This window comes from Poecile atricapillus, chromosome 13 (genome assembly GCF_030490865.1).
Source record: "Poecile atricapillus isolate bPoeAtr1 chromosome 13, bPoeAtr1.hap1, whole genome shotgun sequence".
Lineage (NCBI taxonomy): Eukaryota > Metazoa > Chordata > Aves > Passeriformes > Paridae > Poecile > Poecile atricapillus.
This window is the reverse complement of record NC_081261.1, coordinates 7526767-7539808: the sequence shown is the minus strand read 5'-3', so window position 1 is coordinate 7539808 and position 13042 is coordinate 7526767. Positions and strand designations below refer to the sequence as shown.

At 36.0% G+C, this 13042-nt stretch overlaps 1 protein-coding gene across 2 annotated transcripts in view; it reads left to right on the top strand.

The window, feature by feature from the left end:
* Positions 1-12134, top strand: part of CNOT6 (CCR4-NOT transcription complex subunit 6) — a 32832-nt gene extending 20698 nt beyond the window's left edge. Inside the window, exons 4-12 of one of the 2 annotated variants that reach the window (XM_058848649.1) lie at positions 67-152; positions 1115-1204; positions 1311-1379; positions 2783-2940; positions 3448-3602; positions 4570-4724; positions 5693-5923; positions 7193-7395; positions 8047-12134. In XM_058848649.1, coding sequence (XP_058704632.1) covers positions 67-152; positions 1115-1204; positions 1311-1379; positions 2783-2940; positions 3448-3602; positions 4570-4724; positions 5693-5923; positions 7193-7395; positions 8047-8259 — 1360 coding nt within the window. In that variant the 3' untranslated portion in view covers positions 8260-12134. Of the gene's footprint in view, positions 1-66; positions 153-1114; positions 1220-1310; positions 1380-2782; positions 2941-3447; positions 3603-4569; positions 4725-5692; positions 5924-7192; positions 7396-8046 lie in introns of both variants that reach the window. The other variant, XM_058848648.1, reaches the window with a different exon arrangement.
* Positions 12135-13042: the final 908 nt, after the last annotated feature.

The following is a 13042-nucleotide window of genomic DNA, read 5'->3' as shown; positions in this document are numbered from 1 at the left end:
TCTTGTACTGCTGCAGATAAACGTTGCTCTGTTTTCAGACCCATATGATTCTTGCTCTGTCTACAGGGAACTACATTTAAATAACAACCTGTTACGAGTTTTACCTTTTGAGCTGGGAAAACTGTTCCAGTTACAGACTTTGGGTCTGAAAGGTATTGCTGTTTTTTTCTTGGTATCTGTTGTTGTTTAGTGATACTGTTGCTGAGCTGTGATGTCTGGTTCATAAAATGTTACTGATTAGCACTCCCAGATGTAGCTGCTCACTCCACATTTGTAGATACTGTTACTTAGGGATTATTTAGAAAAATAACAGGTTTGGCAGGGCAGTGCCAGTAGAAAGAGATTTCATTTTCTTTTTGCAGAGTGTACAGAAGCTTTCTGTTGCTTGCATGGGGGTTGAATGCAGTTCTGCTTTAACTAAGAAATAGTCTGTGGTTAACTGTGGTACATCTCTAGCCAGAAAGGGAACATCCTTTGTACAGCTGCAGGGTTCTGTGCTGTTTATGCAAGCAGCAATTTAAGTCTTTTACAATTTTTTTTTTTCCCTCTGAACTTTATGTATTCTAGCTATAAAATTGCTGACCTTGGGGAATTTTGAGTCACAAAATCAGAAGCACTGAGAGATATAATACCTCTAAACACTGTTAAGTCTCAAAAGTCTGTTTATCTCCCCCTTAAAACTGGCCACTTGCAGTGTGTGTTGTCCATGACATCTTTTGCAATCTGCTTATGTTTGGCAGATGGCAGAGTCTCTGCTGAGATCTGACTGTCAGATCAACTGCTGGTGGATGTTTCACACTGAGCAGAGGTGGCTCTTGTGCTCATTTGTGCTTACCAGCTCTGCCTCTTGTACCACACAAGTTCTTCCCTACTCTTAGTCCAAGGACTACCTTTGGCATGCTCAGTCCCACAGCAGAATCAACAGGGAATGTTGTTAAACTTTACCAGGGCTGTCCACACACCCAGGGTTTTGTGGGATTGAAGACCTGAGACCTGAAACCCTGAAGTAGTTCACAGTAGATCATGTCTCCAAGATGTCAGCTTTCAACACTGATATGCAAGTCTGCAGTAGTTCTGTATATTTTATTCAATATTCCTGTGAATTGGTTTGTAGGAAACCCACTTACACAGGATATTCTGAACCTGTATCAGGAACCAGATGGGACACGACGGCTACTGAACTATTTGCTTGATAATTTGGCAGGTACTGCAAAAAGAAGTAAGTGATCATTCTTAAAACATTTATTTCTGCTGTGTAAAATAAATGTGATTATCACTTGTTGTATCTCTATTTTAAAATATTCCCATAGTTTCGACAGAACAGCCACCTCCAAGATCCTGGATTATGTTGCAAGAACCAGACCGTACAAGACCAACAGGTACTGTAACGCTTCAAGGATTTCCCAGTTCTTCTATTTTCCTTTTAATAAAAGCTGTTGATCTTTACTAGAAAAGAAGTTAATGCTTAAATTAACCAATCATCTCAGCAGTGCTGGCCAGCCAGCTGAAGTCATTTTGTCCCAATTGGAACACCTGTTCCAGATTTACCCATCTTTTACTCTAAAGTAATTTATTTTTAATTAATGTCCCCCTCACAGGAATTGAAACTGTTGTCCACAATTAGTTAAATGGCAGAATTATAACAGGCTTAATTTAACATTTCTTGAATAAAAAAATGGAAGCATTTGAGCGTGATTTCCAAAAAATGTAGAATTGTTTTAAGTAACCAGGGTATCATCCTTGAATCAGGATTTTTCTTGCTGTTGGGATTCAGGTCATGTTTAATTCTTTACTAATTTTTTATCCTGTGTAAATTGTTTAAAATACAGTCTTTTCTATTTACCTGCACACCAAAAATCTTAGAGTATTTCTCTATTATTGCAGTGTCTTCTCTTTCAGGAATGATAATTCTCTTGTTATTAAGGTGGTTGCTTCAAAGATCATGATGTTAATGCAACTACTGTTTTGCTGTCACCTATTTATTTGTTTTCAAAATGTTGAACTTAAACTCCTGTCAGGCCAAGATTCTTTTCCTCAATTATCTATATCTTCAAACAGTGGCCTTGTTTCTTTTTTCTGCATTTGAGAGGAGCTTCCAAGTATCTCATTGTTATACTACAAAGTCTTGAAGTGCTTTTTAAAAACAAACAAACCTAAAAACCCAACAAAACAACCCCCCAAATCCATGCTGTTGGGTTACTTGTCAAGTTGCCCCAGCATGTCTCGTTATTACTCCTGTTTCAAATTAATACAGAGAGGAGATATTTCTTATTTTATGCCTGAATGGCTTTTTGAGGTGGAAATATTTGAGGAGTTAATTTGCCTACACTTTTTCTTTGTGTGAAAGGATCCTTACCCTGCCTATGAATCTGTTAGTTTTTAGTGGCAATAATTAAGGTCCATTTTAAAGAATCTAATTGTAGACTTGCAGGCCTTTGTATAGCTGGCAAATACAAGTGTTCAAATACACTTATTTTGTTTGGGGTTTTTTACACTAGAGCACCACTTAGCATAAAACACATTTTTCTGCTCTTCAGTGTGTTAACCATATAAAGTGGGGTGTTTGTTTCCTAATTAAATGCTAGAAGACAGCTGCAATAAGTCCAAACATGTAATTTGTCTCCCTAGAAGAAATAACAATTTTTTTTAGCATAGATACACATGCTGTGTTTTGGTTGAAACAAATGAAGCGTGAATCGATAAATTCACAGAAGACAAAAGTCAAGAACATAATTGTACTTTTTTAATCTGTCAGTGTGTAAGTAAAATTACTGTTCTGCAGCCTTGTTCTCTGTCATGTGCTACAACGTCCTCTGTGACAAATATGCCACTCGGCAGCTGTATGGCTATTGTCCATCCTGGGCCTTGAACTGGGAATACAGAAAAAAAGCCATTATGCAGGAAATACTGAGCTGCAACGCTGACATCATAAGTCTGCAGGTAAAAAAATACACCATTATTTCTTTTCCTTTTCTATTCCCATGTGCTGGTTTCTTCACATTAAGTGTATTTATAGTAAATGGTCTGTTTTCAAAACCTTCTGCAAACAAAAGAAAAAGAAGCGATGTTTAGAACATTATTTGTTGCTTGACATCAAAAGAAGGCTCTCAGCCCCCGCAGTTGGAATGGGAACCAGCAGCTCCTGATCAAAGCAATGTTCGTGGGGGTGTCTTTGTGCCTGTGTGTGTATGTGGGGCTGGAATTGACACATTTTCAAATAAGAAGCTTGAGATAATCATAACTCCAGGGATTACAGAAATTAATTTATATTTTCTTAAAATAGGGATATTGCTCTTGAATTTGCATTCTCTGATGTACTTAATTCTTAGATTTTTTTCCCTTTAAATCTAATTTGAAAGTGATTTACACTTCTGAAGAGTCTAAATAATATCTGTCTTCTATATTTTGCTAATAGTGCGTTCATGCTGTGCTGCCTTACCTTTACAGGAGGTTGAAACAGAGCAGTACTACAGTTTTTTCCTGGTAGAATTGAAAGAACGTGGCTATAATGGATTCTTCAGTCCAAAATCTAGAGCTAGGACAATGTCAGAACAGGAAAGAAAACATGTTGATGGTTGTGCAATATTTTTCAAAACAGAAAAGTAAGTGATGTGGTTTGCTAAGCCTTTTGTTGTCTCTTGCTGTCTCTCACATAATTTCTCAGGTTGGTGTATAGTTCAAAAGCTGGGCTTTAACTGTCTTTTTTTAGCCAGGCAGGATTTCATACAGAGCGTTCCTACCCCTGGAAAGACTGGTTTATATGAGAGAGATCATTCTGTGAGGAACTAGCAATAAAAAATTTAACCTTGAAATATTGAGTTGAATGAGATTTCATCCTGTTTGAGCAGTGCTGGTTGGGAGTTCACTAAATTATCCTTCACTTGTTGAGTGTGGGTGTCCCAACCATTAGGTGGTAATAATAGATAATGAAGGAAGTAATGAAAAACAAAGCAGATTTTCTTGCCTTCTGTTATTTTGAGTAAAGGAATTTATAATCCTTAATATAATTGCTGAAATAAGGCCTCAGATGACATTGACTTTTTGGTATATTAGCCTTTGGTAAAGCAAATGACAAGGTATCACTGCACACTTCTGTAAAAAAACCCTAATCATTTAAGAGCTGCAGCACTTACTGGTTGTGTCATATTGCACTTGTACAACTTGGATTTGATGATCATAATGTCCCCTCCTGCTTCCATTCCTGTGTATCCACAAGTAAATGTAGGTGCCAAGTTTGCTACCTGGTGACTTGGAAAATTATTTAGTCTCTCTCTGTTAAATCTGTATGTTTGAAATAGGAATAGATGCAGAGTTAGAAACAAGCATGACTTTTCTAAAATACCTCTTTCTCTCTCTCAACAAAATATTTTAACTGAGGTACTATGAACTAAATAAAAATTGCTATAAAAACTATATCACTTGATTTCAAGTTAGGATTTTATAAAATGATGTGACAAGCTGATATTTTCACATCATAAATGTTTGAGCTTTAATTAAAAGGAGATTACTGATAATATTTCCAGCTGTATCTGGCTGCTGAAAAAAATACATATTATGTTTTTCTTTCAGATTTACTTTGGTTCAAAAGCATACTGTTGAGTTCAATCAACTAGCAATGGCAAACTCAGAAGGTTCAGAGGCTATGCTGAACAGAGTTATGACAAAAGATAACATTGGAGTTGCTGTTCTGTTAGAACTGCGAAAGGAATTGATAGAAATGTCATGTAAGTCCCATTTAATTTCTTTTTTAAATAGATAGTATTTTGTAAATGAAAACAAATTACTCTTGCTGTAATAAACAAGAGAAACTAGATTCTGCAGGTGAATTTGGCTTTGCAGATTGTATGTTCAGACAAATTTATTTCCAAAGAGGATTCTGGGGAAAAGTCATATCACTTAAATGATGAGGGGGCTTTTTTCCCCACTTGTGTTTTTAAGGGAAAAAAGATATAAAAACTAGAGTTTGAGTGATTTGGTTGGTTGGATTGGAGTTTTTTTTTTTTTCTTAAAATTATGTACAAGTATCAAAGAATCGGGTGGTGTTAGTTGTGTGTTTCTGTATCATAGATCTCCATCATTTTAACTTATTTTCTTTACTGTCATGCTTATACAACCTGTTTGTTCTGCCCTGTCATTCTTAATTTAGGAAATCTAAAATTGCTTTATAAATATCAAAGTGGGACCCTACTCAACCTGTGTTGTATTTATCCAAGTGATATTTTATTAATTCGGATTGTAGCAAATAAGTCTTTTAAGAGACACTTCCAGCAAGAGAGGTAACTGAATAACTTAGAATTCAGAGCTTGCTGCCTAATAAGATATGAACAGAGCCTGTTTGCTATCATAGCCTGAGGAAAGCTGCTGTAATTTTTTAGAAAAACATTATTTGCCTGTAATTAGGATTATCTATTACTTATGTTAATTTTTAGTGAATACAAAAGCATTACAAGTAACAAGATAGTCTGTTAGTGGTCTTGAATTTGAAATATCATTCTTAATGCTTTATATCAACTACAACACTTGTTAAATGTAAGAGGAGTTATCTGACCCTCTTCATTCAGATGGTATTAACTATATTGAAGTCATATTAGTATTTTATTTTTTGTCCCCTTAAACATTTTGTTTAAATTTCTGTAATAGTGTTTTCTGTCGCTGAGTGATTTTTAAATAAATAACTGATTTTAAATTTTAGCTGGAAAGCCACATCTTGGGATGGAAAAGCAGCTGGTTCTTGTAGCTAATGCACATATGCATTGGGACCCAGATTATTCTGATGTGAAGCTGGTTCAGACTATGATGTTCCTGTCCGAGGTAAAGAACATTATTGATAAAGCCTCTCGTAGTCTCAAACCTGGTGTTTCGGGAGAACTTGGAACCATTCCACTTGTACTGTGTGCAGATCTCAATTCTCTACCAGACTCTGGTAAGAGCTCTATTTCTTACTCTTTAGACTGTTTCAAGTGTGTAACAATTTTAAGTTTTGCAATTTAGAGAATGCATTGTTTGATAATATAAGCTCTAGAGGTGCTAAGGGAAGAGAGAGAAAGAGAAGGGAAGAGAGAGAACTATTTGATTTGTGAGTGACCTTACTGCCTGTGCTGTAGTAGAGCTGTGTCTGCTCTTTCAGAGGTATTTCCAGTGTGATTTTCTTTCTGAATTTTAAAATATCTTCAAAAAATAACTGGAGGCATGAGTGTATTGCTGATAATTTGGTTTTCTTAATTTTGTGAAAAGCTAATTTTTTACCTTTAAATATGCTGCCATACAATCATTTTCTGTCATGTTTTAGAACTTTCTAAAATTCAATACATCCCCTTCAGAAGGGGACTTTAAAGAGCTCTTTACTTAACATAGAACTTTATTTCTTGATTTGGTGGCAACTATAAAGTGCAAGAAAAGAACACATTCATTGACTGCCACCTTGCTTGTTCAGGTACCCAGCTGTACTCAAGAGCCATCCTTCCTTCTTACTGCTGCTGGTTGTTCAGTATAATTGTTTCCATTCCTGGTCTCCTTCCTTTTGGCTTCATCTTGGCAACTCTTAACATCTGTTAGGGTTTTAAGGAGAAGGTATTGCTCAGCAGTAATGGAAATAGGATTCTTTTTGATCCCAGGAAGGCCAGTATCACCAGTGGTGATTGCAGTGACCAGTTCACGTGTCTGGTTGTGTCTTCAGAACAACTTAACTGCTTCTTTTACCTTCCAGAATTTTAACACAGCTATTCTGAAACTGAGGCACAATCATAGTTTTCTGACATAAATCTAATCAATTTGGCTTTGCAGCCTCTTTAAAGTTAACTTCTTTTGAAGTAGTGTTTCACAAGTTGGCTTTTTTGCAACACTTTAGCTGAAGATCATTGAATGGCAGGACCTGAGCATAAAAGCAAGAAGAGGCAGCCAGTAACTAGCATTGATATAATTTTTTATGATTTTTTTTTTATCTTCCCCTTTTCAATCTATGCCTTGTTAACCTTCTTGTTTTTTCTAATCAAAGTATGTGTCTTTGTTCTAGGTGACATTTGCTTTTGATACACATTGCCCTGCAGTATTTTAAAAGAACTACTTTTGATAGTAGTGTATCATTAAGGTTTTGGTTATATAAAGCCTAAAGTTGCATGTGGGGCTTCAAGTATCTACCTGCATTATTTGCTGATGTTTGTTAATACCTTGTTTGTAATGTGTCTCCTCACAGGTGTTGTTGAGTACTTGAGCACTGGTGGAGTGGAAACAAACCACAAAGATTTTAAGGAACTGAGATACAATGAAAGTCTTACTAACTTCAGCTGTAATGGAAAAAATGGGACAACAAATGGAAGAATTACACATGGTTTCAAGTTGAAGAGTGCCTATGAGAATGGTCTAATGCCTTATACAAATTACACATTTGACTTCAAGGTAAGGACTTAGATTTTGGAAAAGTTTTCCATTTTCAAGTGTAACTAATGTGATTTGCTCTCTGAAGTTGTTATATAAATTAATCTGTGTAGCTAAATTCACCAAGTGTATACTTAAAACATAGCAAACTAGAATGCACAACACTTCAGTCTCCTAGAAACCATCTTATTCTTTTTAATAACTTGCAATAGCTTTGCAAGAGTTGGGGTGCTCTTAACCTTCCCTGTAAACAGTAAGAGTTTGTTTTGATACTTCAAGCTAAATGACAGGGGCACTTAAGCTGTCAAGGAAATAATCCATGTTGCTTCTGGAAAAGTCTTAGTTCTCTGTTGCCCAGGGAAAACAAAGATTGTTTTTTATCTCCTCAAAATCAGCAAAAAGTGTTTTGAAGGTCTGTAGGAGGTTGGAAATTGAAAGCCACAAAAGCATAGCAGAAGTGATAAAAAGGGTGGCCTTTTCTTTTGTTTTTCTAATCTCTATTGAGGATCCTACTGGATATAGGAAGAAGAAATCTCCTAAATTGTGATGGTGCTATAGAGAAGGAATGGAATGTTTCATTACTTGTAACACTGAGCTCACCTCTTGTTTGGAATAATAACTTGAGACAAGAATAAATACTAACAATAATCTTTTTTTCCCCTCTTGTTTTAGGGTATTATTGATTACATCTTCTACTCTAAACCTCAGCTAAACATACTTGGCATTCTTGGACCTTTGGATCATCATTGGTTAATAGAGAACAATATAAGTGGTTGTCCACATCCACTCATCCCTTCTGACCACTTCTCACTTTTTGCACAACTGGAGCTTTTGCTGCCTTTCCTGCCTCCTGTAAATGGAATCCATCTCCCTGGCAGGAGGTAGTCAAATACATTTTAGAGGGCAACCTCAATCTAACTTGTACAATTGTAAAATCTGAATATAGAGGAGTGAGGTATGGCCAACAGGGATTTTTTTTCTTAATAATCTTAATCTTAAATCTAATTATTTGCTAAAGACATAGTAAAAGCCAGGTGCTATCAACAGACACAATTCTGAGCCCAATATACTTTGTATACTGTTCCACAGTGATTGGTGCATTTGCACCTTTCTTTAATACATTACAATTAACCTTCCTGTTTCTTTTCTCCAACATGACATTTTCATGCCTTGAAATAGGGAATTGTTATACAGTGTATTCTCTTTGCACAGTTATCTGTAGCACTACTTTTTTGAGGCCAGTAGGAACATCCACAGAACATTCTCCGTACTTCACTCCCTCCTTTTTCAGACTTGTTTGTAAAATATAGAATTTGAATTTAGCCTTTATTGATTGTATATGAACAACAGAAAACATGATTTATGAGATTTTGTACTTTAAAAAAAAAAAAAAAGAAAAATCAGATTTGGAAAATGATTGTATTGTAAACTAAGGCTAAATTTTTATCTGTTTTCATGTGTTATAAAGGCCAGCGTGTAAAAGAGGTTGTCACAGGTTTTCTCTGCTAATGATTTGCACTGTTAGGGTTTTGTTAGCCCTTTTATACTACTTTTTATGTTCAATTGAGAACATTGCTTTCAAAATCCAAAACTATAAAATCTTAATATCTTAGAGATAATGGAATGCATTCTATTTCTGATTTTAAAAAGAGGCATGGAGTTCTCATGGAACAGATAAGCTGAGCAGTGAATATAAGTAGACCTGTATGGATTGAGAGTTATTGCTGATGCGTACACACTCAGACATTTTTCTCATCTCTAATTTTTGAAGTGAAATCAAAGGATACTTGTGTACAGCTTCATTTCTGTTTAAAGTATTTGTCCTATCTCCACTGTGCCTGCTTAAATTTGCTCAACTAGCACTGCCTGTGCATGCAGAGAGATCCTGTGCATCCTCTTTTATTTTTTTAAATAATGTTAACACTTGTGAAAATTTTATGAAGATACTTTTGTATAAGCTGTGGCATCTTTTTTTCCTTTGTGAAGCATTGAATATCACACTTTGGAACATGTTCAGGTTATGGGTACACAGTTTCTAGCTTCTAATGCCCATGCACTGCTTCTTTCAGTGTCATTGCACAGTGCTGTTTTTCCCACTAAGAGTTACTATCATGTGGATTCTCTTTTGTTTGTGTGTTCCTCAGTTTCTGAAAGTATAATTCCTTGAAGATAAAAACCTAGCCCTACATTTTCCATTAATGAAGCAGTGTAAAATAAATGCATCTTCAATGCAGGTCCCAAAGACAATTCTTCAGATCATATTTTAAAGTGACCAAGTCTTATTTTAAAGTGTCAAGCAAGACCGAAGTTATAGTGTACCCTCAGTGCCATTTGTGTCATGAAGCCAAGTATATAACAGCTCACAAATTTAACTTGTCTATTTGTATCCTAAAAGGGAGAATTCATCATCTCCTTAAACTAATACAACTTGAATAATAAATGTGTAAAAAAAAAAAATATTACTAATGGAAATAGAGCTTGGTCTTAAACAGCTTTTGTTTCAGCTGCGGGCAGGGAAGCAAAAGGACACTGAGCATTAAGAGAAAACTTTCTAAATATTGTGAATTTTTATATATAAGAGAATGAATTGGTAATAATGATACAAAATTTTATTGAAAAGTAGTCAGCACACAAGTGTGCTCAAACCATTCTGTTTTAAGCTCAAAGTAAAAATTGCAAACAGTTCAGATGTGTAAAACGTACATTTTAAAATTTCAGTACAAGAAATTTTGATCTTGAATCCTTGTCTGGGACCTGATCTTTTGGGGTTATCTTGTTTTGGTTTTAGTTGTAAAAACACCAAACATGTCCAGTTTATAATCAGTACATTGAAATGCTGGTAGTATTGCTGTAGTAGATTTAATGCGTAGTGTTATTTTTTTTCTGTTTGTTTTTTGGGGTTTTTTTGTAAAGTGTGAATAAAAGGTGTTTTACTCATGTTTCCTTAATGATGTCTTGGTAATGTACATCATGACAATTTCCGGTAATGATGAGCCAATTTAGCTTGTCAGACTAAGCAAACTATTTTTCTTTTCTGATATCTGGATTGTGTAAGGGGTCCAGAAAGCTTTACAGAAGGGGAAGGGAAGCACTTACTCATTTTGTATTTTTTTAGAGGGGGATAATTTACTTTAATAGATGCTGGAGCTTGAGTGCACTTGTTAGATTCTAAAGGTTTGAGCTTTATCCAGTATGTGTTCTCCTCTATTGCTTAGTCTTAAAAAAATTTGAATTTATGACAGCATGTGAAAATATGGCCCCTTGTGCTTTTGGAGACACAACTGTTCTTGCTTAGTCACCTTATGGTCTAAGGGTCCATTTGAATAACCATTTCCTCCAGCTTTTATAGTAGTCCATCAGGTCCTGATTGAAAACCCTCTGAATCCATTGAAGGCACTCCTTTGACTTCACTGGGTTTTAACTGGACTGCAGCTGTGACTCGGGGGCTGAAGGAAGGAAGGAGAAATGTTTTGAAAATAGGGAAAGACCAGATGGCACCAAAACAGAGCTGAGATAAACTTGGTCAAACAATCTTTCAAAGAAAATACATTCTTGTGTCAAACAAATCTAACTCTAAAGTCTCAATTTCCAGCTATAACATAGAATAAGGCAATAAACCGTGTCTTCACAAAATCAAAATGTTTGCTTCATAGTTTTTAACATGAAATGGTTATTTGCAATATTTTTATTCGAGGTGGTTTTGGGTGTTGCCATAATGTACTTTCAGTGTTCTTGTTGTAAAAGCACATATAGCAAAAGTCACAGAACATCCTTGGGGTTGGAAGGATTTATTTAGGTAAGACCAGGCTTTTTTCAACTTAAAATACATTCTGCCATATCTTTTCTAGTTTTATTTACATTTACCAAGAAGTCTGGGTGTCAAAGTGTAAATTGAACTACACCTTTAACTAAAACAATTGTTTAGAGTACAAGACTAATACCACAAGTTACTGCTTTTAACTTAACACGAGTAGGGGGGAAAGAGCATATAAATTGGTGTGTGTGTTGTAAGTATTTTGTCCTTTCAGCAGCTTGAATTTAAAGGTCAATTTGGCTAGCATTTGACTGAACTGATTTTAAGAATGTTGTATGCATCTTTGATGTAACTTCAGCAAATCTCTCAAGGTGTTTTTTTTTTCAATATAACAGGCTTAGAAAATAGCTTATGCTTTGCTTTTTCAACCGTGCAAAACCTGTATGAAAGACAAAATAATTGCAACACCATTGTGGGGGAGGGGGAAAAAGAAAACTAATTACACTGTAAAACTTTTTGAGAAGTTCAGTTAACCGCTTCAGTAGCAAAGCCTTTCTCATCCAGCCGGACACAGTATTTTTTAGTATGTTAACTGCTATTCTTTTCTTTTGGTTGCATAAATTTGTAACTCTTTAAGTGTCTTGGTATGTTTAAGTAGTGTCTAAAATAGAATATCTTAGTCTTTATTCACAGTACTTCTGTATAATGTGTAATGCACTGGACTAACTCTTGTTTACCATTCATGTAACAAAAACCAGCACATTATCTGCACTAAGCTCAAAGAATGTTGCATTTGTCTATAGGCAGCTCTTCAATAAGATAAATGGGAAACTGAATATGGTCTGATGGTAAACAAGGGCTTTTACTGTTCTCTTCAGTGGAACTTTCTTCTTGGTCAAATTTTAACTAGTTAGTATTATATTTATATACAGGGTCTTCTTTTTCTTTACCAATGTATTTTCCTACTCATAGCTGACCAATAAATCCAGTATCTGTTTCAAACCTTCTTGAAGTCTAATTCATATTTTAACTTGATTCATAATGCTCTTCCTCGAGAGTTGCAGCCAAAGTGAGTGAAGTGTGTGAAGGGTATAATGGAAGCCTAAGGAACTTTTAATCCCAGAAAGACCTTGCTGTGCTTCCTGCTGCTTCCAAGATCTGCACACAAGAAATCTCCAGTCAGTTGGGTTTGGATTGTGAAGGGAAGCATGATGAGAAATACCTCGAGAGCTTGTGGAGCCTCTCCAAACCTACCCAGAGCTCAACCCCCTGTCTTCATAGCTGGCCATCCTCTGACCTTCCAGGTCAGTATGTAAGGCCAGTTGTGCAGTGGATGTTTTTTATCTCATTCCTGTAGACCTCACTCCTTCCTCTTACTGCTCCAGAAGCACAAAGTAGGCTTGGGGTCTGACAGCAGGAAGGGATTCAAATACTCAGTTTACCATGGGAGGGAAACAAAGTTAAAACTTTTTCAACTTCTTTTCCAGGAATGAGGTTCAGCAAACTCTTGTCATTGGTGTATTTTCATACCTGTTCATTCTCTGTGGGTGCCTGTGCCTCAGTGTGTGTAATGGTACAGCCTCACCACACTTGGTGTGATGTTCCCATCCTGGCAGCAGGAAACATCAGACACCTGAGCTTACTTGTGTGTGTGAAGCACCCAGTGCCTCTCCTGGTACCACTGTCCTCAGATCCCACGTTCAGTATGTTGGTGCTGCTTTGCTATGAAATAAATGATCTATTTCAGTGTTCCCATAAACACCACAGGCCCCAGAATGTTAGCTTGTTTGTAGGTTTAAAATGAGCTCTCTTGAAGCAGCTCTAAGTCCCCAGCAGTAGTGATGAGTCCCTTGTAGGCCTAGCTATGATTTCACTTCAGCTTTGTCTCTTGGGTGAGATGTTAATTCCCATCAC